Source organism: Galeopterus variegatus, unplaced genomic scaffold (genome assembly GCF_000696425.1).
Source record: "Galeopterus variegatus unplaced genomic scaffold, G_variegatus-3.0.2 Scaffold2429, whole genome shotgun sequence".
Taxonomy (NCBI): domain Eukaryota; kingdom Metazoa; phylum Chordata; class Mammalia; order Dermoptera; family Cynocephalidae; genus Galeopterus; species Galeopterus variegatus.
This window is the reverse complement of record NW_007728540.1, coordinates 89,386-113,002: the sequence shown is the minus strand read 5'-3', so window position 1 is coordinate 113,002 and position 23,617 is coordinate 89,386. Positions and strand designations below refer to the sequence as shown.

At 43.4% G+C, this 23,617-nt stretch overlaps 1 protein-coding gene across 2 annotated transcripts in view; it reads left to right on the top strand.

Annotated features, from left to right (window-relative positions):
* Positions 1–18,542, top strand: part of MIPEP (mitochondrial intermediate peptidase) — a 160,780-nt gene extending 142,238 nt beyond the window's left edge. For both annotated transcript variants that reach the window (XM_008581663.1, XM_008581664.1), the window contains exon 19: positions 18,280–18,542. In XM_008581663.1, the coding sequence (XP_008579885.1) occupies positions 18,280–18,377 (98 nt within the window). In that variant the 3' untranslated portion in view covers positions 18,378–18,542. The remainder of the gene's footprint in view (positions 1–18,279) is intronic.
* Positions 18,543–23,617: the final 5,075 nt, after the last annotated feature.

Below are 23,617 nucleotides of genomic sequence, written 5' to 3'. Positions count from 1 at the left end.
CTGAACTCTCGGGGTGGGGGGAGGGGATCTGAGTCACATTCATGGCTGTATCTGTAGCATCTGGTATAGGCCACAGAACATAAGCATTCAGTAAATACTTGTTAAATGAGTGAATATAAGAATATCAAAATAAACAAGTATTTTATGGTCCTAAATATTTTTGTGAAGCTCGTTTATAATGTAAAAGAAAAAACACATATAGCAAAGGTGTTTTGTGCACACTTGTTCAGTATCTCATCTGTTCTCTGACTTCCTGTTGTCGTGTCTGCTTGGATGTCTTTGTATCAGTCTTGCCTTTGTCCCCGTCAGCTTCCTCCTCTGCACCGCACCCACATCAGGACCCCTGTTGCCAGCGTCACTGGCCTCTGTCCTTTGTGATCAAAGAGCCCTCATTAGCAGGCAGGAGGAAGCCATCTCTTGAATGAACGCCACCCATTTGGCTGTCTGAGATGGTCTGTGTTCTTTTCTTTCTAGAGCTTTTCCTCTACACACCACGTGTATTTATTACACTACACATAACCAGTGTTCTACAAGATGTGGTAAAATAGATCCTTCCTTCCATTTTATACTTCTTATAATGCAAGACCTCCAAGTCAGTCTGGTAAATTAGTAGAGTTATTTAAGAAACAGACATTAAAGTGGGAAATACTTTCACTACTGTAGGAGGTCAGAGATAAATTCTGCAACTTGATTTAAGAGGCACTGGATAATCTATGACTATAGTAATGTGCTTTTTTTTTTTTTTTTTTTTTGAGACCGGTAAGGGGATCACCACACTTGGGTCAGTGTCGTCCGCACCACGCTCAGCCAGTGAGCGCACCAGCCCTCCCTATACAGGATCCGAACCTGCGGCCTCGGCACTGCCAGCGCTGCACTCTCCCCAGTGAGCCACGGGGCCGGCCCGAGTAATGTGGTTTGTTATATAAGCAAAGTCAACTCTTGGAGCTTAATTAAAGCAGGGCCAACTCTAGGCAGCACTCTGACTTGGCCACGTTGTCCTTGAAGCCCTTGGCCTTCAACACCTCCTCTTGGTGTCTCATCCATTCCTGGCTACCTGTGTCTTAACTTCCAGGAGCACTTGCCTTCAGCCCCACCACTGTCCTTAGATTACTGACCAGTAAATAATCTCATAGAGTAAAAAAAGTTTTATCTTAATTGTTGATGAAGTTAACTCATTTTAGCTTAGCACACAGATACCGTGTACTTACTGCTAGCCAGGTACTTCGGGGACTCAAAGGTGAAGAACAATGTATAGATCCTACATTTATGTGGGTCAGAGTGCAGATACGTGAGAGGGAAAGCATCCTGTGAGAATTACAACCAGGAGCCTCCTCTGGGAACTGGAATTGCACAAGGCGCCCACTCTGGGCAGGTGCCACCTGCACCAGCATACAGAGCTTGGGGACTCGGAGATTCCTGGGGTTCAGCCCTTCTGATCCCCTTAGCCAGCTGCTTTTGTACTCGCATCGATTTGACAGCCAGATAGGCATCCTGGGTGTCATGAGCTGGGGGAAGATGATATGCTAACGGTGTAAACACGATTGCATAAGACAGGCTGCCTACCCTCAGGAAGGCTCTCTGCATACCTATGACCTGTGACAGGAATGGAGATCAGGTTTTGGAGCTTGCAGCCTGCTTTCACCACATTCCCCAGATATATCCAGTCTGTTCCTAGAGACAGGTAGCATTCCATAAAGATCAGAGGCACCCACCCTTTGAATAGATACTCAATGAACTTTGCTTATAAATAGAAAGGAAAAGATCAAACTTTGAGCTACACAGACAGGGATTTGAGGTGCAAAGAACTAAAGCGAAGGTACGAGGTCCACATGTCAAAGACACAGATGGACAAAAGAGGAAATGTGTGGGTGTTACAAGTGAAATGCCCTCATGGGAGGGGTGGCAGTTTTTCTATTTTCTCAATAAATCGACTTTGGAAAACCAGAAATAAGTAATTCCTGTGGGTTATGTGTTTTAACACATCATACGGATAACTGCAAACTTCTATACTAGAAACTGATGAGCGTTTCGTGTAATTTTTACAACATAGAGTATTAGAAGCCACATGGCATATCGATCTCTTAATACCAAAAAAAGAAGTCAGCCTTTACCAGAAAATGGTAGGTTTTTTCTTCTGCTAAGCCTAACCTAGAAGCCTCTACTATGCTTAGATTTTTTTTTCCCCCTCACTTATTAGATCCTCTGAATTCCAGTGACTAAATTCAACCAAAATAATTTTCCTCAGCACAGATGATGAAAAGCCTTTGGGAAAGTAACTTTTAAACTGTAAGTCCTCTGTCAACTCTGCACTCCATTATATAAGTGTTAGGTACTTTTCACTTCAGTATGATGCCACAGGGCCAGTGAGCATTCACTGTAAGACAACTAGATAGAGGGACAGGCAGGGGACGCCATCAGACAAAAGGCAGCTCACTGCATGCTCCTTTTAGGTTCTTGCCGCTTGGACTTGAGCACCTCTTACTAAACCCTGAGCATCAGAGGTCCCTGCCTAAAAGATTTCAGATAATACTCTGTTTTAAACAGCATGAAGGAAAGGCCAAGGGACAGCACATGAGTGTGCCAGATGCAGACATGGACGGCATCAGTAATCCACCTAACACTGATTTGGCAGGTGGTGGTATCTCCTTTTAAATCTGTGGAAACGAAGATCTTGAGAAGTTGAGTAGCTCCCTAGCGTGGCAGAGCTGTGGAGTGGCATGGCTGGGAGGCGCCTGTGCCACAGTGCCCACTGCGGCTGCACAGCACTGCCCACCTGGCCCTGTGCGGAGCCACAGGCTCTTGGTGACCGTCTTCTGAAACTTCTGTTGTCACTGGTTGCCTTTGGTGGGCAGTGCTTGTTTTGATAGTGGTCTCTACTAATAGTGAGCTATCATTTCCTGCTTGCTGTGTAAATTTGATGAGTCCCTCTTCCATTGTGTAGCCATTTGAATCATGTGTCTGGAGTTTGACTTTATTTACGTTCCAAAAGCTCCCCCCGCCCCACAAGTAAACGTCTTGTAGTAGACTCATTCCAAAATATATACCAACGATTTCATTTTTAGGTTATGTCAATGTAAACTATTGTCTGAAAGGAATGTAGATAATATTCTTCAGTGCTTTGATTGCTTAATGGAAACATCATAAAATGTCCTTAAAAGGTGGTCATTACAGATGGTATTCTTTTTTTTTTTTTTCCTTTTTGTCTTTTTTTACTGACCGGCAACGGGATCGCAACCCTTGGTGTTGCGCCCGCACCACGCTCAGCCAGTGAGCGGGAACCGGTCTCCACATGGGATCCGAACCCTCGGCGGGAGCGCCACCACACTCCCAAGCGGTGCACTCTCCAGTGCGCCACTGGGCCGGCCCACAGATGGTATTCTTTTTTTTTTTTTTTCTCCTTTTTGTCTTTTTTTACTGACCGGCAACGGGATCGCAACCCTTGGTGTTGCGCCCGCACCACGCTCAGCCAGTGAGCGGGAACCGGTCTCCACATGGGATCCGAACCCTCGGCGGGAGCGCCACCACACTCCCAAGCGGTGCACTCTCCAGTGCGCCACTGGGCCGGCCCACAGATGGTATTCTTAACATGTGGTTACCAATGTGTGCACAGTGGGCTAAAAACAAGCCAGGAAAGCAGATGTCATTTCCCTCAGCTCTGGATCTAGATTCTCGGCTTTCCTGCTTGACACCCTGAGGCATCAAGCTTCATGGACTGAGGAAATTAGGAGCCATGAGTACCTCAGGCAGGAGTGACGTTGGAGATACACTGATGGATTTACGGTTAGAATGTTCACCAATGTATGGTTAAGTAATAATAAATAATAATAATAGAAATTTAGAGATTTTTAGTTGAAAAAATTGAAGTCGACATTTGCTAACCATCTCCTGAAACATTGTCACAGAGCAGAGGGACAGGAAAATTTCTCTCAGTTTAATGCTCATTTCCTGAAATATCATTTTCATATGTCTTCTAGCATTTGAGTCTTTTCCAACTATCACTAAGAGATACTTTTTCTTTTCGACTATTCTGCAACATTATTAATAATGAAATTAGATTAAAGATTTATTATAACTAAGCCTGATTTTTTAATTTTATGTAGTTCATCTTTACATTAAAGGTTTTTTGTAGCTTAATCTCAGAGTTTGCACATCTCAAACATTTGAATATCATTACCAAATTCTTTTTCTAACTCATCGTGTAAGTTAGAGTATGTCAGGTAACGCACGTTTGGTTTCTTACTCTCTATCCGTACAGGTACTAAATGTATGTTTAGATTGATTAAGCTGTAGAGTCAAGAGAAAGGCCAACTTCCACTTATATTTCCCCTTCAAGCAATTTAAACAAAACTCAGCTTTAAAAAATTCTTAAAATCTTAAATTGCACACTCAAAATAACTGGAATTTCAACCCTAGATTTATTTTTGTCTTCCTTGCATTTCACGTTAGGATAGGGATTTTACTAAAATGCTGCAAGAGTCTTGTGTACTCATTTTCCGAAGACAAGTAATACCTTATGTTGGATATTAGCTACTAAGACTACTTTCTAGTACTTGTGTATTTCTAGAGTTGAACGGACAGGAGAGAGTTCAGTAGTAGCAACAGCAACAGTAACGAGAGTAGTAACAATAACTACAGCTGAAGTCAACTGCTGAGTAGTTTTGATGTGCCAAGTACTACTCAGGCTGCATGTGTTATCTCATTTAATTCTCTAACCAGTCTGAGAGGTCCTTAAGTAACTCACTTGCCTGAGGTCACACAGCAGCAAACGGGAACTAGGATTCGGATCAGGCATTCTGACGCACTTCGCGTGGGCTGGAAATGCCTTAAACTTCTTTTTCAGGTTATACCAGGAAGCTTTTGCTTTGGAAATAGGTGCATGCATATTCCACTATATTTTTCCCGTTGCTCTTTTATAATTTTTGGCAACTGAGTTGCCTTGTCAGGAATACACTGATGCTCAAAGAAGATATTGTTGAGTTCTCAGAGTAAGATATCATGTGGACAGATCTGAAAGGCGGCATGAGCTAGCGAGAATTAATAAAGTATCACTTGCCTTACACTTTATACCAAAATAAGATTCGTTGAATGCAAATGCATGGATGCACAGCAAGATTTGGTACTTTCAACACACTCGCTGGCAGAAATCTTTTGCACAGCGTGACAGGAATGAACGAGGAAAGCGTGTCATGGAATCAGAGTTAGAATTTAAGTAGCTTTAGGATTGCGACATAGTTTCAATAACCCAGAATAATAGCCAAGTAAATAGAATCCTTAATCTTTGGCTTGTTAAATATTTACCCAACACAGCCTCTGAAATAGCTGAGAGCTTTTTGGAAGAAAGAAAGGGAAGACAGCACCTGTGTTCCCAGGGCTAAGACGTCTCTTTGGTAAATGCACTGATTTTTCTAAGAGGGTGTGTGTGTATTGAACATGTGGGTGTGTTTGTTTAAGGAAGGCATCCAGCTTCAAAAGGCAAAATGTGTTTTGTAACCCAGAAATGTAGTTGGGAATGGAATGATTAAATTTGACAACAAAATTAAAATAAACTAACGTGTAAACAGAGCACATCTGTGGGGCTGTACTTGCTGACTCAACTTCTACTTAGCACAAGTTCAGAGGCTCCACCTTTGTCCCATCAGTAACTCACAGAGGTACAGCCTCATACTGAACAGCGACAGGAAGGAACCCAGCCTCGGGAGCAATAGAATTTTCTCATTTCAAAGAAGAGAGGAATTTTACTTTCTGGCCGATAATCTGATTTTCTCAGGAACTGATTATAGATAGTGGGAATCTACCTTTAGAAAAGGGTGTGGGCAACCACAGCCTTGTAGCAGAGAATAACTTCAAAGTCCTAAAGGTGGGCCATACGGTTGCCCTAGGCTTGGGAGAGACGGGTCTGGAATGAGAATTCTGATCTCATAAAATTCACTTCAGATTTTTCAAACTGCCAGGCCAGCCTCTGTAGCTGTAATTCTCAATCAGTCTGAGCTGAGTTTGCCATGTATAATTATTTCAGCAGAAAAAATAGCCATTAACTATTATAATGGGTTTTTAGAAGTGGAGTGGGGAATACTCAGACTTCCTTTTTACGCACTCCAAACCTGTGTAGATAATCTGCTCTTTGGTATATCCAAGTTATTGTTATGTTTGGTGATAAAGGACGGGGGTGGCACAGGAAGCTGCACATCTGGGCGAATCAAAGGCTCTTAGTACTTTTGAGCTCTTCTTTTAAAAAAAATTATGGTAAGGTGTACATAACATCAAATCTACCTTTTAACCATTTTGAAGTGCACAGTTCAGAGGCGTTTACAGTGCTGCGTGCTCACAATGCTGTCCACCCCGCGTTGCGTGGCTGTTCACGTTACTCATCTCCAGAACTTCCCCATCATCCCGTGATCTCTTCTTAATAAACCTTTGTCACAGCTGCTCATAGGTAGAAAAGTGATTTTAGTTGTATCTTTTGTTTGTTTCCTTTGAAATGAACAGTTATCTGATAAAAAGCAGAAGGCAAAAAGTAGAAAAAAGTAAAGTCATCAATGATTCATGATTGTGAGTTTTATGATAATATCCTAAGTAGTTAATCATAGAACATTGTTTTGGAATTCAACTTGTGCAAAAACAATAAACAACCTCATCCTTCAACTCTTGAACTGGGAAATAGGTTTTTTATAAACCTTTGGTTCTGGCTGTTATTGTTGCCAGTTACTAAGCATTTCTGTGGGTAAAGAGCACTATCTTATTTAATCTCTTTAATAATCTAGCAAAGTAGATGACTATGTCAATATTTTGAAATTCAAATGTACTGAACTGTAATATTTTACCTTTTCTTGTTTCTAGCAGAAACGAGGCTTAGGGAAGTTAAGTGACTGGTCTGAGGTCCCTTAAGCAGTTGGTTAGCCCAGGGTAATGGCTTACCAAACCCTTGCTGCAACCATCAGTACATAGTGCCTTCTTTGGCAGCATCTGAAATTGTATTTAGAAAATGAAGAATTTATTTTTTCTCTCTGTTCAGCCCAAAATTCACACCTGCCTGGTGCCCCTGAGGCTGCGCTCCTTTTCAAACTCAGCGCTGTTGTTCCAGCAGGAGGTCCCCCAGGACATTTACTTTTTGGAGCCTGAGACTCTTCTTGGTTCACTAGTCTTCCTCCTAGATAAGTAATATCTGTAGGCCTTAAATATAAACTTGGCCGATGGGACTTGATTAATTTAAACCAAGTCCAGGGCTGTGGCTGAAATGTGAGAGTATTAGCTTTTAGCTTTGATTTTAAAGAACTGATGAGCTGTTTGTCCTGGCCATCTTGGCCTTTGAACACTGGCCACTCCTGGTCAGTGTCAGGACTCCATCCACCTGGCCCCAATACAGAGCACCTGGGCATCATCTCTCCGTGGACACACACCCAGTCCATGACTTCTCTTGCACCTTTGAAACCCACAAACAGGAGGGCGTTGCCTTCCCCGACTCCACAAGGAAAGACCCAGTTTCAGGAGGACCTGCAGACTATGGAGGCAGCCCCGTTCTGCATCTCCCCATCCCCCTCACACCTCCTGCTACCCCAGCCAGGCTGTGCATGGTGAGGCGCCCTCTTCCACCTCCTGCTTCCCCGGGGAGCTTGGAGAGGAGACATTGGACATTAAAGCTTGCTCTCACATATCACTCAGACTCTGTGAATCAGAGGAAAGACAAAGTCATTTAAATGAAAAAATACTGTCTTCTGGTACAAACCCTGGTCTGCAAAGTTGGCCCTTGATCAAACAAAAATATCAATGTCCCCAGATAATTATTAAGTCCCCTTTAATAACTTGTGAACTGATCTTGTGATGAACTGGGAATTTTCTTGAAAGAAATGGAACCACGTCTGGCTTAGCAAAGCAGAAGAGGCATTTTTTGGAACAGTGCAGAGGAGGCTGTAGAATCAAAGGGGAAGTGGGAGCGGGGCTCGGGAAGGGCAGCTTGGGGGGTCAAGGCACGAGGACCCGGTGTGCTCATTCAGGTGCTGCGACCATAATGGGTCAGCTCAGTTGTCTTCAGACTTCTTCTCATTCTTCTCAAGACTCCAGTTCCTAGGAGAACACATCTGGCCGCCTCGCACCCCTGGGCGTGGTGAAGGCGGGAGAGCACTCTGGCCAAGATGTCCCTCAGGTTGCAGTCATGGCTACAGTGGTGATTCCACCTCAGCAGTGTTGACATTTGGGACCAGATAAGTTCTTGTTGTGGGGCCTGTCCTGTACGTGGTAGATGCCATTGGTAGCACCCCGCAGTGTGACAACCAAAAATGTCTTCAGACTTGTCAAATGTCCCCTGGGGGACAAAATTGCCTTCAGTTGAGGACCACTGCCCTAAAGCAAAACCATTCCTCTCACCAGAGGGAAACCGGTGGGGGTCTGCACAGCAAGCACTTGCCAGTTGGTCTCCCCTCGTCGCTGTGTCTGCCCTGTTCCTGCCCCTGCTTGTAGCAGCCTGCAATCTGCGGGCAGCTGCCCCCCCACGCTTCTCTCTCACCGCCGCTCTGCCTCCCAACAGAACTGTATCAGGGATCTCCTGAGTGTCCCTGCTTGCAGCTTGTCAGCCACTCCCTCCCCTGCATCCTCCGTGCCTGTGCACACCTTGTTCTACTGAACAATTACGCGTTTCCGTGGGTTTTGCCCCAACTAAGGAACTTCCTGAGAACAGAAGTGTCTCCTATCCGTGTGCCTGCCGTCTCCAGCACACAGTGCCTGGCACACGGGCACTGAGTACATGTTACTCCTAGTAAGTGCATGGGCAGAGGCCCTGACATGCAGTGACATGCAGTGAGGGAGGGTGGGATTCCTCTCGCTGGAGAGCTGCGTGCAGCCCGGCTTGCAGGCAGAGGCGTTCGTTTCAGAACCTAAAGGAGGGAGAGTCCAGGTCTGCGGGGAGCTGAGAGAGCGTGGCTCCCATCCACCCTGCTGCTGGGACTCACCCGTGACGTCCCCCATCTTAGCACGGTTCAGGACACTCCTGCGCACTGCCGGCGCCCAGCCCGACTGCCTGCTCTTTTCCTCGGGGAAGTAGCTCCTCCGTGGCTGAGGTTTGGTTCTAGTTCTCAAACTCTGAACGGTCAATTGCTACATAAAAGAAGCTTTTTGGATGTGTTTCTAAGCTTTACTCATAAAAGAGTCAATAATTGATAAACATAAAGCACCGTTCTCCAGGGTGCTTGTGATAATCCAAGTACACGCTGCTTTTTAACTTTTTAAAATAAAAACACTGCTCTAACCTCTAAAGGCTACCTCCCCTCCGGTGCCTCCCACGAGCAAGTCCAGGTCCCAGTGTCCACACGGCTCCCGGGCTTACACCAGGTCCCTTTTTGGCCACCTCCTTTCCCTATGGGTTTTTAGGCTATTTTCATACCAAATCCAGTTGATCATTTTAGGTGCTTTTCCAGCTGGCTGTGTCATCGCTCTTGGGACTTGGCAATCGTAACTGAACAGTGTCCCAAACAAATTCTGATTTTGCTTGATTTAATTATATTCTCTATTTTACTTGAGAAACAAATGTTTTTTAGTTTAGTTGAATAGAAAATCATGTATCTTTCTTGCTGAATATTTTTCAAGTTACAGTTGTCAACCGAGGGAAACCAAATCTCATTTTCAGCTTTGCCACGTTTCCACAGGTCTGTCTGAGCAGCGGGTCTCACAGCTGGGGGCAGCGGAACCACCGGGAGCACAAAACAGATGGCAGGGCCCACCCCAGCTCCAGAGTCAGTAGATCCGGGGTGAGGTCAAGTGTCGACATTTCCTTTAGGTTCCTGGGTAACACCAGTGATGTGGGTCTGGGAACTACACTTTTAGACCCAGTGGATCATACATTTCTATGAGACAGATTCTCAGTAATTTTTTTGTATAGCACCTTCATGATAAATAGAATGTGAGATAGATAGATAGATAGATAGATATTTTGTTTTTTTACATTAGGTACTCGGGTGCAGAGAGCAGGAGGGACAGGGGAGGGAAGAGCCTTACAGAGGTTGTGTTCATCACTACTTCGTTCCTCTTTGTCTTCCACTAAACTTTTTCTTAAATTTATTTTTTATTAGCATATTCATGGTTACAAATCATACTTATACTTTATGCCCCTTGTCCAATCCCCCCTGTCCCTCCCCCCTCTAATAACCGTAGATTTGTTCTCTCCATCTGACAGATGAACTGTTGCTCTGTTGGTTTGTTGCCTTCATGATCTGTCCAGTACTGACACACGTGTGATCAAGTCCTCCCCTATTATTGTAAATCAGGTGATGCTTCTGTTACTCTGGGTTGTGCTTTGTGGAGACAGAAGACCTCTTCTTTTTTTTCGGTCTCTGCTGGTGCCTCCCCTTCTGTCAGTGCAGTTGAGAGTCTAGTGTGCCATCTGCACAGTGGCTGTGACTGCTGCTATAGACAATTTTGTGGCAGCCATGGCAATTGTGGTGGCTGTGGTGGGCTACCCACATGAAAATGGTGTTTTTTGTGTGCTCTTTACCTGGTTGCAGCTGGGTTTGGCTTCCCCCAGCTCCACACCTCAGGATCCTGGCGGGGCCCTAGGGCGGTGGTGGCAGCTTGCCTAGTTGTGGCTGGGTTTGGCTTCCCCAGCTCCATGCCTCATTCTAAGATGTTGTTGCAGAGCAGTTGAGGGGGAGAAGAAGAGGGGAAGCGGGAGGGAAATAGGGCAGGAAGAGGGGGAAGGAGGGGGGGCATGACTGAGGCCATGGCCCCCCCACCCTGTGATGGCAAGGGAGACCAGGAGGCTTCCAGTGGCGGGTGGGTCATCACTGGGTTGGATGCAGATGTCACAGGGGTGTGGCTGAAGCCCTCGGTCCCCCACCACCCCAGCTTGTGGGCCTGGGGCACTTCCTGTGGTGGCTCAGTGGTCATTGCTGGGCTGGCTGTGGATGTCAGGGGGTGTGGCTGAGGCCCTCGGCCCCCTACCACCCTGGCTCAGGACCCCAGGGGGTTTCTGGTCCTTCTAGGTGTTATAGGTGTTCTTTGGTGGTGGTAGACCTTTACTGGTTAATATCAAACTTTGTCTATGATCTGTGGGTGCTTTGTTTTTTCTTTCAGTTCTCTGTTGGATTATTTGCTGTTCCCACCACTTAAACTTTGCACTGGAACTAATTTGTTGTCCTTTGCTTACTTCTAAAATGGGGGTAATTCGTGTGGGAACCAGCACTTGAGCCCTGTAGTTGAGCTAAAATGGTGCTTTGCTGCTCACTCCTTGGGGAAGGCTTTTTGTGCAGCTCAGGTTTTAATTGACCTTGTAAGTACTTCTGGGTCTTGTGAGGTCCAGTACACTTGGGTTGTGTGGAAACTTTGGTCTGGGCCTGAGTCTTTTCAGCAAACTGCATCCCTGCAGTTCTGTATTCCTGACCAGTCTATACAGAGTGGGCCTGTGCTGATTAAGGGTAGATCAGCTGTCCATGCTGTGCCCCAGTGTTCCCCTGGTGGGCCTGTCTCCCCCACCGCCCGCACTCCAAACACTTCCCATGGAACAGGCCATGTGCCAGTCCCTTGTGATGACTCACCATCCTCTGGTGGTTCCTTTTTCTGTTGTCGGTGGCTCCTTGTGCCCATGTGGGTCCACAGGAACCCTGTTAGTGGTCTTGCTGGCCTGGGAGCCACCAAGGCACTCTTCTCCCTTCCAGGCAACTTCATACAAAGGGCATAGCTGTGGCTTTTTCCATCCCTTGCTCCGTGTGCTCTCACCAGGGCCAGCCTTGAAGCAGCCGGGTATTGAAATGCTGGGAGCAATCCTTTCTTTCTCTCATCATGGCTTCTCCTGCCTTCATGAGCTCTGTAAGTCTCTCCTCCTCTTCCCCTGAGCTCTAGCAGCCCCATCTTGGCAGTCATTGCTTTTTAATAGTTGTAAATTGGTCTATTGTGGGAGAGAGTGATGCTGGGGGCTATCTATTCCACCAAACTTTGACTGAACTCAACCACAATTTTTTTTTTTTCCTTTTTGTCTTTTTTCGTGTCCGGCAATGGATTGCAACCCTCAGTGTCGTGCCTGGACCGGACCGGGACCGGCAACGGGATCGCAACCCTCGGTGTTGCTCCCACACCTCGCTCAGCCAGTGAGCGGGAACCGGTCTGTACGTGGGATCCGAACCCTCGGCGGGAGCGCCACCGCACTTCCCAAGTGGCGCACTGTAGCAGTGCGCCACCGGGCCGGCCCACACAATTTTGTTTTATTGAGTACCCTTGGTTGGTGTTAAGCAATATATGAAATAGACTCAAAGAGGAGATGTAACTATTTTACTTCTCTTCCAAGGCTTAATATAATTTTAATGTTTTTTAATTGCCCTGATAATCCCCTGTATTCTCGAAATTAAATGATACACAAACGATTTCACCCCAGGCTCTTAGCAAAGGGAGCCAGAACAAGATCTGTCTTTTGGAAGTGGGCTTGGAGGCATGATCAAAGTGCCAGCCAGCTGCTCTCAGTCACGTTTTCAAAGCGTTGTATTAGTTGTACATCCAAAGGGGCATTCAAGGGGTTAAAGATTTTAGGTCAGGGGCATGTCGGTTTTTAAATGAAGGTCTGGTCAGATTATATATCATACGTATAGGGCCGGCCCGGTGGCGCACTGCTACAGTGCGCCGCTTGGGAAGCGCAGCGGCGCTCCCGCCGAAGGTTCGGATCCCGCATACAGACCGGCCGCTCACTGGCTGAGCGAGGTGCGGGCGCAGCACCGAGGGTTGCGATCCCGTTGCCGGTCACGAAAAAAAAGACAAAAAGGAAAAAAAATAAAAATATATCATACGTATATTACAAAATAACAGGACATGAACTGGGCAGCTTTGTCCAGGTATTGAACTCATCCTGGAGCTGACAGAGTTTTTCTTGGTAAAAGCATGGAAGTATGCAGTTAGGAGCCCCTTAGACACATCAACGCTTCTGTTTGCAAGGGGTTACCTGCGATACCTGGAGGCCACCCAGAAGACATCCTCGAGCACAAAGCTCTTAGGCCCTTTTTACCCCAGTATCAAGCCAAGACCAGAGCTACAGCAACAACCAAGCACCACGGGCACTGTGCCCTGATAGAGAGAGGCTCCTGCTCGTGCTGTGAGAGCCCGCCCTGGTCACACGCAGCTGGGCAAAGCCATTGCTGCCAGCACCAGCCTGCTGCCCTGTCAGCAGAAGCCAGTTTTCTCTGTCCTTTCCCTCTGGTTATTTGCATGGTTGTGACTGCTCATAAAATGTACTCCACAGAATGGAAGCTGGATTGCCAGGAAAACAGTGGACATTGTGGCTCTGTCTTCAAGGCAGTAAGGGCAATAAGTAGTAATAAGTAATAAACAAGCAAGGCAATAAGTGATAAGTTGAGTACACGCGGTCACATGGAGCATCAAGAAGCAGTGAGACATTTTTTATATCGTAGTGCTTTAAAAGCATGGGCCCTGTAACCAGACTGCCAGGGCTAAAAGACAACAAAAACAACCAGAAATGCTGTGAGACCTCTTCTTGCCTGTTTTCTCATTTGTAAAGGTAGGTGCCTCACGGTGCACCCGTGGTTCCTACTCATAGCACGGTGCCTGGCACACAGTGAGTGCTCAGTACGCGGCCGTCGTCGTTTGTTGGGAGTGTGGATGGCGGTGTCTCCGGTGAACCCTTTCCAGGCCTGCTGTCTGTGTCAGATGCCTTTACCTTCACTGTATTTCCCGCCGTCTGTCAGCAGTCACTGGAGAACAGCACAGTGCAATTTGGAACCCTTTACTGCTCTAAGAGTCAGTCTTGGAATCTTTTTGATATCATAATTTATTTTAGTCAGGTCTAGAATAATTGCCCTAGTACTTCAAGGCTATGAGACAGGCCAGTTTGAGCAGAGCAGTCAGAATGAAAATGTTCTGGCTTGTACCATCTTTTATTAGCCCATTTGCCTCTCAGGTAAAATGAGGAGAAACATAAATTATACCGTCATTCTCTGACTGCTCATTGTGTGTTTTCTGTCGCTCTGAGTACGGCAAGTAGATGAAACTCAACTACCTGTTTTCCTTTTGTGAACTAATGAGCAATGTGTGTCCTAAGGCCATTTGTCTTTTGTATATTGCTAGTGACACTTTTCTCTTTTTGGTTATAAAGTTATTGCTTGTTTGTTTGGGTCCTTTTGGCAAAATCGATTCCGCCCACCCCGTCTAATTCTGGTGATCTCCACCGTGAGCTATGTCGGCTCCACCCACTTACGGACTCACCAGCTTCCACCCTGGTCCCGGGGGCTTCTAAGAAAGTCTGACTTTCTCTTAAAATTAAGACTTGAAGACAAAGGGGACATCTTTGTCAGCTTTAAAAAACAAAATTAAAGTGTCCCTGGAATATTTTTACTATATACATATATAAAAGCTAACTTCAATTTTTCTTATTTGTGGAACTGCCTAAAAACATTGCTTTTTCTTTTAATTCTCTGTGAAGGGGTTAGTTCAAGTTGACATTGGAAAACATTTAAATCTAATTAGAGCAAGGATACTGTAACAATTTCCACAATTTCCACAGAATTCTCGCCCCAGTCGCTATGTTTTATCCCTGTAGATCCTGATTTCCTCCTTTCTGAACTTCATCTTTAGCAATCACATTATGTACGAAATTACCAAACCTTTTAGCTCTTACCATATTTGATTAGAAAAGACCACAAGTGTGTGTTTTTCTCTTGTTGCCATAGTCGCCATTCTCTGAGAGGCTGGAGAGCGACGTGTGCTAGTTAGGTCTGTCTGCCCAGGAGGAGAGAGCCGGTTCTGTTTATAGTGGCATGCTTCGTTGAAGGGAACCACTTCAAAGGAACACGATGGCCATACTTACCTGAATAGGTTGGCTCTGAATAAATGGTTTTTCCTTCTGACAGTTTTAGTCATTTAATTATAAATGACCTGTTATGTAATTATAGAAATGTCTCAAATATTAAAAAGAAGAAAATGGTGTAATACTTTAGCACATTTTATTGAAAGCCATGTTTAAATATTTTCTCTACAAACGTTCTCAGCATCAAGAAACTTGGCACACAGAAAATGCATGAAACCTGATTTATTATCAGACTGAATCTGAGTAGTAATAACCTCATATCTCTAGAAGGTACTGTGTAAAATGCGCTACCTTACTGATCACCAAAGACCCAACATTTCTGTTAGTAATGACATTGCTGGACCAGAGGAGAGACCTGCTTTCCTCCATAAGGATTATTTTATTATAAAAAAGAAAATTGTGTTTTGAACTTTAGTTGTACAGATGAAAACATAACAATGAAATTGTTTTCCAGCAACTGCCTCTTACTTTCAGATATTTCCTAAGATGGATCTATTAGCATTTGAACTTGAAAGAAGATGAAAATATTTTGGACTGCCATTGAAAACATCCCATTATTCTTAGTGTTCTCAGCTACACCAGGTCTAGTTAGTGGTCTGCAAGTATGTGTCTGGAGCTTCTATTTTTATGTCCACCATGTAGACCCGTCCTTGGTCTGTTTCCCACATCGTAAACTCTGCCTGCTGGCAATGACCACATCCGTGTCTCTAGTCCCAGGTCCATCCCCTGAGTGCTGCGTTTGTTCCACCCCCTGGAGCCTGGACATCTCCATGTGGAGCATCCCTTGCAACTCATGCTTTACAAGCTACTGATTTCCATGCCGTCCTGCTCCTCCTGTGTTCCAGCTCAGTTCATCCTTGCAATCCTGCTGGTTGCTCTGGTTCAGAGCCACAGAGTCCTCTCCTGTCTTTTCTCTCCTATCCCTGTTCTACCCAATCAGGCCACTTTGTGGTCAACATGTTCGCATTGTATTTTCTCACTTTCATGCCTTTCATATAGTCCCATCCACCTAAAAGGCCCTAATTTGGACCTAGATCTTCCCCGTCTTTTAAGTTTCTGTTCAGTTCCCATCTCCTTCACAAAACCTCCTGAAGCTCTTCATTGGGATTCACCTTTCTCTGTTCTCCCACTTTGTTTACTAGTAGCATCCACAATTTACTTTTTTCTTAAATTTTATGTTGAAAATTTTCAAACATTCAGAAAAGTTGAATGAATAGTAAGATAAACACTCAGATACTTGCCATTTTGTTGCAATTGCATCTGCCCGTCAATCCATCATGTATTTGTATGCATTTCAATGTATCAGACACTTTTGCATGCATAGCATTAACTAAAGTTCATTGTTTACCTCTTAGGTATACCATTTGATGAACTTTGACGCATGTATACACGTTTATAACTCAAGTCACTCTCCAGATATAGAACATTATCATCACACCAGAAAGCCACCGTATGATCTTCTCAGTTGATTCCAATCTCCACTTTCAAAGGCAACCACTGTTATGATTTTTTTTTAACCATAGATTAGTTTGGCCCATTTTTTAATTCATACAAATGAAATCAAACAGTAAGTACGCCTTTGTGTAGGGCGTCTTTCATTCAGTGTAGTGTTTTGGAGATTCATCCATGTTGTTGCATGTACGAATAATTTGTTCCTTTTTGTTGCTAAGTAATATTTCATTATATGAATATATCACAATGTGTTCATCCATATTCTGTTGGTAGGAACCTGTGTTAGTTCCAGTTCGGGGTTGTACAAGTCCTTTGTTTGTTGATGTATACTTTTGTTTCTCTCGTGTAAATACCTGAGAGTGAAATTGCTGGGTCATAGGGTAGGCATATGTTTAGTTTTATAAGAAACTGCGAGACCTTTTTCCAAAGCGGTTGTATCATTTGACCCTTTCACCACAAATTTATGACAATTCAGGTTTCCCACAGCCTTGTCAACACTTGCATTGTTAGTTTCTTTAAATTTTAGCTGTTCCGGTGTGTGTGCAGTGACATCTCATTGTGGTTTCAGTTTTCATTTCCCTGATAACTAGTGATGTTGAGTGTCTTCTCAGTGCCTATTAGTTGTATGTATTTATTTGGATTTCTTCTCTTATGAAAGGTCTGACCTTGTGAAGGGTCAAATCTTTTGTCCATTTGTAATGTTTAAAAATCTTTTTATGATGGGTTGGAGGAGTTTTTTATATATTCTCAATACCAGTCCATGTGAGATATAGGTTGTGTGAGTATTGTCTCCCACGCTGTCATTTGCCCATTCATGTTTTTAATGGTTTCTTTTAAAGAGTGGACATTTTAAATTTTGATGAAATCTAACATACAATTTTTTTCTTTCTTGGTTATTGCTTTCTGTGTCCTAAGAAACATTTGCCCACCTCACAGTCACAAAAATATTTTGTTTTCTTCTAGACACTTAATAGGTTTAGCTTTTACAATTAGGTCTGTGACCATCTCAAATTAATTTTTATGTATGATATGAGATAGGGGCCGAGGACAGTTCCCCTCGATATAGATATCCAGTTCCCCACAGTTTACTTTTGTGACTGTCCTTCTCACCCTCATATTGTGACTTAGCCTACTTGTCTTTGGGTGCTCATGACCTGGCCTTATCCTTTGCACACAGAAAATGCTCAGGACATGTTAATTGAATTGCATGAAAGATTAAGAGGATAATAGAGGATTCTGGCAACCTTTTAATATCTTGGCGTTGGAAGTGGTTTTATGGGGTCCATCCCCCAAATTAAATGTCAGCATATAGAGCCTGCTCAACCCTTGAGTCAGTGTTTTCTGCCAAGAATATAGATTGAAGCAACAAGTTTGATTACTTGAATCTTTGTCTTTGGCTTCTTTGGAGTGAAGAAAGGAGATAAATTTAGCTTTTTATTGAATTCTTAATACATGCTAGATATGGTGTCTCATTACTTTCTACTATATCTTCTTGTTTTATCTTTGTAACCTTGTAAATTAGATGAGGAAATTTGAGTACCAGAGACTTTAAGTGACTTCTGCATTACACAGTAAGTTGCCAAAGTAGGAGTTCTCTAAGACAGGAAAATTTAGAGGAAAGCCAGTTACTTGATTCTGATATAAGATTTTTGCAAAAGAATTAACACTTGATCGATTTTGAAATATATAAAACTTGATAAGGAATTAAACTTCTTAACTTCTAAATCATCCCAAAGATAACTAAAAAATTCAGTCTTCTAACACCCTACAAGTACATGGTAATATATGCAAAGATAAAAATATATGTGGGCCTAAATCTCTAACCTAAATGTTGATTTGACAGTAAAAGTGCATTAAAATCATAAATAGCTTCAGGGTCCACGTATTTCACATGACTTTAGGAAATGTTCTGGTAATCAGGTTATAGAGCCAAATGCTTATTTCAAAACGCCGGATGTTTCTCTAACCAATAGATTTGTGTCTTTGTCCCTCCCTGTTGTCAAGCGGTGAGCATGTTGCTGACCTTTTCTTGTTTGCAGGTATGCTTCAGAAGTGCCCTTCCGTTGACGACTTTGTAAGTGCTCTCGTATCTGACTTGGACTTGGACTTCGAAACTTTCCTCATGGATTCTGAATAATCGAAACACCCTGAGTCTTTTAAATCAAGCCCATGTAGATATTAACCTTGTTGTAAATGCTACAGCTGTGCAAACTTATTTCTGATTTCAGTATTCACTTCTGTAATAACTTTTGAAAAACCTTAAACTGATGGAACTTGGAATAAATAATGTGTTTTAATTGTGCTGGCTTTTCACCTATTTGGCAAATTCTTCAACATATGGAAATCTACTCAGTGAGCTAATAAAAACTACACTTCCATATGGAGTTGTTAAATGTAAGATATGGTCATTTCCTTGGTAAAACCACTCTCCCACTGAACTTTTCCCCCTTTATATTAATGTTTAATTGGTTAAATTAGAGACTTAATTAAAAGCAAAATTAGCTTATGACACAGTTCAAAGCAGTCTTCACACATACAGTTGTTTTAAGAATGATAACCATTTCTTAAGACCTTTATACTGGGCTTTGAAAAGCACTTTGAGTAGTTACCTACAGCAGCCAAGAAACCAAGTATGGTTCCCAAAGTACTGGTAATGTCTGCATTGGTTCTTTCTGAGTGTTTCAACACTATGCACATGAACTCAGAACTTTTCAAGCTTGACTATGAAGGTACAGTTAATAAGTGCAGGTACAATTAATAAGTGACAAGCCAAGGTCAAAGCAACTGGTGAATAAAGAAACTGGGATTTAAACCATGTCTTTCTCCAGAACCCCACTGCTTTATACTAGTGCATACTGTATCACAGTATGTTAATACCAGGAAGGGGGTTTTCCTACCATTAAAGTCAAGAACTTGATTATAGAGTTTCAGTATAAGATCGAATCTAACAGCCTCTTTCTGCTTCTCACTAAATGACCAGTGATGATGCAAAAAGGAAAGATTAAAAATCCCTAAAACTCTAGGACACATTCAACCTATTCACAGAATCTGGAGAAATTTCCACAAGTGCAGAAACAGATGTGGCCAGATAGAGAAACATCATCAGTGACCCACCAGTGCCAGGTCCACCTGCTGCAGTGGGGACCAACCCTTCATCCTTCCCCACCTCCTGCTCACACACAGAAATCCAAATCTGTACCAGCTGGTGCACTGCCGAGGGGGGCTTTGACGGTGACTCTTCCTGCTCCTCCCTGTTTAAATTTCTGCGTACGTGAGCACCTGGAAACCTCAGCTCTCAGAAAACACGTGGGCGGGAGTAGGCAAGCCTAGCAGCGGTGTCTCCTCCATACCCAAAGCGAAGCTGAGGAAGTAGGCCAGGGATCGGGGTGCTGTTTGCAATAGGAGGGGCCCTGATGCCAGTGCGCAGAGAGGAATCCAGTTGTTTCTGTGTCCCACCCTGTTTATTCACAGAATCTGAGCTAGGGTAAAGAAAGATCTTACCCTGACAAAGCTGCACTACACATATGCCAACTCCGTTCTGGGAAATGGAAAAAATTGACAGATAAATCTGAAAAGGTGCTTCAACCAGCACCCAGGTGTACCAAGAGTTACAAACTCTTTATAAATTCCTTTTCAGTTGAGGGTGAGTAAGCAGACAAGGAAATGTGTATGGAGCTTATGTGCAAACGTTCTTCAGAAAAAGGACAGAGAAATGTCACCTGGAAGATACTGAAAAATCATAACTTTGAAAATTATTTTTAAAAGGAACCAAAGCACATTAAAGAAAACCTCTCTGTATTCTTAAAATTCAAGAAAACACAGTATTTATGAAGCTGAAAGCTATAAAGAAAGAAGCAGCAGAAATAAAAAGGCAATAGGATAATAAGCTAAAGAGGAAAACGGGTAGAATAAGGAAGAAATGCGGAGAAACTAAAACCACAGTACAATGATTTAAAACCAATATCAGAAGCAGAGCAAAATTGTTGAGGACAAACTTGAGAAATATCTCTCCGAGTGCAGGTGAAAGGGCATGATGACAGCAAGAAAGCAGAGTGCAGGTCCACCCCTCCGTCTCACATAATTCCCAAGCGTGAAGCCAGGCCCACTGGGACAAAAGTAATAACCAAAAATAAATTCTCTGTACTCTGGTATTCCCAGGGCTCAAACCAGTAACTAGCGTTTAGTAGGTGCTCTAGAGAATAAATGAAATTCAGTGGATGTAAGAAAACTGTTTTGAGGGCCGGCCCGGTGGCGCACTGCTACAGTGCGCCGTTTGGGAGTGCGGCGGTGCTCCCGCCGAGGGTTCGGATCCCACATGCAGACCGGTTCCCGCTCGCTGGCTGGGCGAGGTGTGGGCGCAACACCGAGTGTTGCGATCCCGTTGCCGGTCCCGGTCCGGTATGGGTGCAACACTGAGGGTTGCGATACGTTGCTGGACACACACAAAAAAAAAAGGAAAAAAAAAAAAAAACTGTTTTGAGCTGAAAAGAACAAAATGAGTGAGTAATTTAAGGGAACCCTTGACAGTGGCACAGCAGTGCAGATGTCCTTAACACCCCTGAGTTACACACTCATAAATGGCTACGGTGGAAATTTTTATATCATGTATGTTATATCACAATTTTTTAAGAAGAAAAAAGGAGAATCCTGAATACCAGACTAAAAAACAGTGAAAAGAGACCCTCACCTGGACATATTCTACTCTTTTTTGAGAATTTACACATAAATAAAATTATAAGCCAGTATATCCCAAATTGAGCTTTGCAGAATGCATCTCAGAAACTGTTACTTAATGTCCCATGAACCCAAAGGGATCCTGTTGTTAAATGCATTTGGGAAATGCCATGGAAGCTTTGACGGTTCACTGTGCACATCAGCAAAGCTACAATTGCAAAACATATTTAGCACTGCACACATGGCTCAAAATTCCCCGTACATACTTGATTATGAGAACTACCTACTGACATTTTTCAGGGCACTGAGAAATAACTGCTAGAAGCATCCAGCTAGATATATCAGCCTTACCTGTACAGGAATAGAAATGGTGGTCCCAGAATGCACCTGTTCATCATTAAAAGCCAAAGGACGATGAAAACAGTTTTGAGAAGTAAAGGCTGAGATGCAAAATGACATTCTCAGATATACAAGCATTCAGGAAACATCTCAGCTTTGTACCCTTCTTCAAAAATTGCTGAAAGAATAAGTAATTTTGACCAAGAGGCAGAGCAAAGGAAATCTCTAAGGAACCCCTAAGAACGCAGAGGGGTCACTGCCTCTTCAGAGTAACAACTGGGTAAATCGTAACAGCAAATCATTTTATTGTGAGTGTTTTCCCTGTGGTGGGAGTAGACCCATAGCACGCAGCAACTTCTCTGGGAGAAATTCTCTCCTGTAGTTATGGTTTATCACCAGCTTCCAAAAATCCAATTTGAAGTACTTATGGATATGTAAGCACTAAAAATAATCTATAAAAAGATCTGGAAGATAATGAATAAGATGTTAATGTGGTTGTCTTTAGATGGTAAGATTTTAGCTTCATATTTTTCTCCTGTCTTTATTTTTCCATTTCCAATTTTTTTAAAGTAGCGATGTGTTACTTTTCATAATAATTTAAAATTTACAAATAGTTTAATATAGTAATCATGACAGAGTCAAATTTAAAGCATTTTCCCAATTCTGAAGATGTATTTGGCTAATGTAAACAAATTCAAAAAATTCCGAGTCATTCAGAGAAAAATTTGTACAGTCAGTTTTATTAATACCTAAGGTTTAGTCTGATTTGGTAAAGTGATCTAGATGAAATATTAATAACAATAATGCTTGACATTAATGGAACGTTTTTCAGTTTATAAGGAACTATGTCCTACAGTTATCGCATGTGATGCCCGTCACCTTGTGATAACAGAACACTGTATACATTTCCTCTTCCCTGATGAAAACAGCAAGCATGTTTGGAAAGGATGTCATGGGGCAAGCTCTTTAGAACCTTTGTCCTGAACTCCAGAGGTTTTTCGAAGCTGTCTCCATTACCTGTATGACTTAAAGACACATCACATTCAACCTCCAAAATCAAACTCATACCGCTCCTGAGTCACTGTCTTGACCAGCGGCATCACAGTCTTCCCAGGTGCTCACACAGAAGCCCTGCCAAGGATGAGTCGCTCCTCGCCCTTGTAATTGGCACAGTAGTCCCCCTCACCCATGGTTTTACTCTCTCTGGCTTCAGTTACCCACAGTCAACTGTGTTCCAGAAATATTAAATGGAAAATTCCAGAAAGAAACCATTCATTCATTTTAAATTGTGCACCATTTTGAGTAGCGTGATGAAGTCTCACCCCGTCCTGCTCTGTTCAGCCCAGGACATGACTCATCCCTCTGTCCGTATTTCCACACTGTAGACCTTTGTCCAGCACGTCCACGCTGTAGACGCTCCTGCCGTTAGTCATGTCACAGTGGGGGAAACAGTTGTCTCTATTATCAGATCGGCTGATGCAGCGTCACAGTGCTTGTATTCAAGTCACCCCTATTTTACTTCATAATGACCCCAAAGCACAAGAGTAGTAATGCCGGTGATTCAGACATGCCAAAGAGAAGCTTTCACATAAAGGAAGCACTTTATGTGAAAAGGTGAAAGTTCTCAATAAGGAAAGAAAAAAAAAAGTACCGAGGTTGCCAAGATCCAGGTTAAAAACTTATCTTCTATCCATGAAATTGTGAAGAGGAAAAAGAAATTTGCACTAGTTTTGCTGTCACACCTCAAACTGCAAAAGTTACAGGCACAGTGCGTGACAAGTGCTTAGTTAAGACGGAAAAGGCATGGAAGACATGAGCAGAAAACATGTTCCAACTGACAGCAACATGTTGCACCAGAAAGAATTGAGCCTTCAGCAAGGAATCCCCTGAAACAAGTGTTACCAAGCACTCTCTGTAAGTGAAAGACAGCTACACAGATTCAGGAATAGGTTTGGAATGAAAAACATAAAAGTCACTAGAGAAGCTGCACCTGCCAATGAAGAAATTGCTGCCACACTTCTGGCACAGTTGAAGTTGATTAATGAAGAAAGATATCATCCAAAGCAAGTCTTCAATTGTGGTGAAACTGGGCTTCTCTGGAAGAAGTTGCCCAGTAGAACCTACATTCATAAAAGTGCACAGGAGGCACCAGAGCATAAAATATGGAAGAATAGATGAACCCGGGCACTGTGTGGCATGCTGCAGGCCTATGATAACGCCAGGGGTAGTGTACAGAGAGGGAAGGACGTACTCACTCTCAAACCCAAAATGATCTGCTCATGTTCTGGCAACAAAATCAGCAAGCATGGGTGACAGCCGTCTTGTTTATGGAATGGTTCCACCAGGGCTTTATGCCAAAAGTGG